The following is a 4229-nucleotide window of genomic DNA, read 5'->3' on the forward strand; positions in this document are numbered from 1 at the left end:
GTAAATGTCAATGTAAATGTAAATGTACATATATATGTATATATATATAAATGTAAATGTATATATATATATGTGTAAATATATATATATATATGTATATACCTATATGTAAATATATATATACATGTACATATATCTATATAATCTATTTAATACATGTATATATCTATATACATGTATTTGTATAGGTGTATATATTCGTATATATATATATGTATATATGTAGCACTCGGAATGATTCGCCTTTGCTGTATCATTGTTGCAAATGCTAATTTGCGACGCGTTTATATATTCAATGCCATATGTGAATATTTACTATGCTTTTTATTTCCAGATTGTTCACTAATTGATACTTGTCCATATGCTGAATTTCGTACGTATCTTCTCAATTTGCTAAATTTCGTAGGTCAATGAAGGCGCCAACACACACACACTGCTCTTGGCTGGATTTTTCCGGGGCAGCCATAAAACACTCATCAGAGCGCGTCTGGCATTCCAACTGGGAAGTGGCGTTACCATGCAGCTTGGAGGTAAGCTATGGTGTTTTCAATCGCTTGTATGTATTATTTGTCCCGAGGTATCTAAGATCACTCTACCCAAGGGTTATGCATAGTGTCTTGTGCATCAGGAACCATGGTAACGCAAAGGGTTTAGGTGCTCATATATGTATTCCTGCGGAAGACCTTCGCTATCAATCTTGAAGTAGTTATCGAAGGATGAACTGCTCGCGTCAGGAGACAAACCGTATCCATCTTAAAGCTGACCTTGTCTGCGAAATTCAATATTGTATTCATCTATTCAACTGCAGTTCGCAGTACAGATGAGACCGTCGCTGAGATTCTGGCCGCCGCCATTGGATAGGCGTCATGGAGCACGATCCAAATATGGGGTCACGGAATGCGGACCTACGAGTTGACTCTTTAGTGAAGCTACACCCTCCCCAAACCTGCATATTTTAAAACATCCAAGAGGTTGATCTGAATCCCTGTTCTTGTTCCCTTCAGTACCAAATGAGCGTTGCTCTGGTGCCAGGGTATATGTGTACCAAACGTAGGGATGCGGACTTAGATCGTTTGTGGTAGTCATTTTGGCTTTGACCATGAATTACCTCCTTGCGACCATCAGTTGTGTGCCTATCATACACCCAGGGGATGATATGGACCGCGCGTTTTGTGCTTAGTGACCGAATTTTAGACATGTATATAGACTTAATTTCTCCTGGTATAATCTTAAAAGCTAAGGAACTCGTAAATAAAGGTACGGCAGATGTTCATTGCATATCGAAAATACACTGACACTAATTCTTTGTTCACACTAGAATCCTACGAAAAGAGCTATGTATCCAAAGACAATACGATATTATGTGTACAGTCAAAGGCAATACGATATTATAAGTGTACAGTCATTGTACACCTCTCTAGGTTTTTCGGTATATGGTATATTTCCACTTTTTTTATATTGTTACATTTCTTTTTTAAAATAATGAGTTTAATGTTCAATTTAGAAGGCTATGAGTTTAGATAGTAAATATGGACAATATTGTATTTTGTTCACAACAAAACAACAACATATGTATAATATATTAAAAGTATGAAAAAGAAAAAACAGAAGTATTATGTGTGGACATGTCCCTCTCTCTAGAAAGAGAAGAAGAATAAAATATAGGGGACGAACTAACGTCCGAAGGACGTGTGAATCAATCATTACTCTTTATTTAGTATCAATGTACATATCTGGTATGTACAGTTATACACATTTATGTACAGTGGTATCATCTCTCTCTAATAGTCGAACGAGGAGAGGAAAAGATTTTATCTACATATTACTATTGGATTTTGTTTACTCGACATTCGACAGTGTGTATTTATTTTATTTAGGACCGAAGAGTGAACTACTGAACTTTCAACTCGGAGAACTCAGGACCCAGAGGACTATGGATCCTGGACTCTGGACTCTGGACTCTGGAGAGTGGAGAACTGAGGATGACTCTGAGAGTCTGAGACTGAGTCTCTCAGTCTCTGACTCGCTCACTGTGCTCAGACCGTTTTACTTTCTTGGCAGAATACATATATGTATAGTGATGGTCATCATGAAGGGAGTCTGTGGACTGTGGACTGTGGACGTGGAGGCCGGCGCCGCGGGGAGGACACGTGGTCGGTGAGCTCACGCCTCACGCCTCACAGCTGACCACGGAAGGGATTGTGGACTGAAGCCTGATTCTTGAAGCCCTGAACTGCCCTGAAGACGAGATCTCACCGGCGTGTATTTGTGAGTCTAACAATGTGAGTTGCCGTAGAAGTTTCAAGTTAGAACTATGTGTATTGGCCTACTGGGCTGAATCAAGAATGGGCAATGCTTTTGAAATAAATATCGGTTTCAAACGTTAACCAATCCTAATAGAATGTCTGGTATTTAATCTATTGCAAAAGCATTTTGGGAGCACAAAACACGAATACCACAAAACAAGAATCACATTTTCAGTGATTTTCGGAGTTGCTGAAGTGATGTAGGTCGTGATGGGTGATGGATTTTATTTATAATGAAGAAGAAAAAAGTTCGTATTGCTTTTCGAGAACTCCACACACGTGTATTCGACGGTGTTGTTGATTTGAATTGATTAGTATGCACTATGACATGGCCTATGCGAATCCGAGTTGCTATTCTAGTACAAATGTATATGTCGACGTTTACGATACGAGTTGTAATTTTATGAGCACGGTGCCCACATTTAGATTTTGTGATGCTTTCATTACATAATATATGTCATCTAGATATTTATGGCTTTATGATAAGTAGCGTATCAAAGAAAAAGAGCATTGTGCAATATTACATCTTTGATTTAACTTATGTATGCCCAACCGACAGGGATGATTCCACAGTTACTATCGCATCTGTATAAATTGAGAAACTGGACGGCACAATCATCACACTTGACTATTGAAGTTAAAACAACTACTAGAGATGAAATTGATTATTGCACTTGGCTGCCTTCTGTGGCGCTGCGTCTACCATGAGCCCCCGCCAGGGTTCACCCAGTAGTAATGCCTCCCCTGAGAGAGCCTATCTCTTGCGTCGAGAAGGATCAACTCCTGTGACAGGCACCAGAGACCTGTCAAGAGTGATTTTCAGTGCTGCCAGTGGAGTGGACAGTGCGGGTATGGCATCTCCAAGTGCATGCCGCGCAACTGCTGTGAAGACAAGCCTAAGCCTGCTGTTTCCTCCTCCACCGAGACTGCGACCGTAACTGTCACCGCAACTGGTTCCATCCCTAAGTCCACACCACCTCTCATGCCAACATCGACCTTTGCCTGCGGAATCACAATCGACGTAGCATACTTCGGCAACTATGTCTGCAATGCTACAGCTAATGAGATTGTGAACTTCCCTGAGGAATGAAGGTCAGAGAAGACCGGTGACTATGAAGATATTCCTTTCTGTAGTGAGGATTATTACTGTATACCTGAAGAGGAACTACCCGAATATTTGATGCCATGCCCAACAAAGCTTGCTATTGAGGAGGACAATCACTACAAGAAGACAGGAAAGTGGGGATACGAGGCATACACTTGTGACGAATATTTTGAGGTTAGAGACGGTGGATTCCTATGCTGCCGATAGACACGGACATATCCGAGGAGAAGACACCAAAATGCTACAATTTCGGTGTTTTCCAAAAGTGCCGCGAGTCCAGTTGCTGCGTATCCAACGAGGACCATTACTAAATCATCTAACCTCAGTTTCGAGTAAAAGAGAATCCCGATATCAGTACATGGTTACGAACAACTTTAAAGCTGTGCGTACCAAGTGAACCGACGTCGCGCAGATTTAGAAGAAATTAGGAGATATACTTTAGGATATATTTTGTTCGAAATCCAGCTTCAAATGGCAACCATTCATTGACGGCGATGCTATGAATTGTTGTCAATGTACGACTGTGATATGTCGAACAAAATAATTATACTGCATAATTTCGTTCCCTTTCCTAAAATAGACTTCCAACATTGCATACAGTACGAGTACAAGGCTGTTATGAAACACCAGTAAAAAGTATACGGCAATCACATTGAATAAAGTACAAACATGTAGTATATACACAAGTGTATACATATGTTGGTAAATATAAAAAGTCCACTTATCAATATATATATATATATATAATATTTAGGAATATATGTATATATATATAATATATATAGAATATATATACACACACACACACACACATATAT

The 4229-nt window shown here is 39.5% G+C and overlaps 1 protein-coding gene across 1 annotated transcript; it reads left to right on the top strand.

Annotated features, from left to right (window-relative positions):
- Positions 1–406: 406 nt before the first annotated feature.
- Positions 407–3396, top strand: SARC_13222 (hypothetical protein; the record flags this gene model as incomplete). Its single annotated transcript, XM_014292652.1, has 4 exons — positions 407–530; positions 1126–1257; positions 1878–2157; positions 3099–3396. Coding segments are annotated over 4 exons (834 nt in total), but the record flags the coding sequence as incomplete, so codon positions are not given.
- Between the last annotated feature and the right edge of the window lie 833 nt (positions 3397–4229).

This window comes from Sphaeroforma arctica (assembly GCF_001186125.1).
Source record: "Sphaeroforma arctica JP610 unplaced genomic scaffold supercont1.3034, whole genome shotgun sequence".
NCBI classification, from domain to species: domain Eukaryota; class Ichthyosporea; order Ichthyophonida; genus Sphaeroforma; species Sphaeroforma arctica.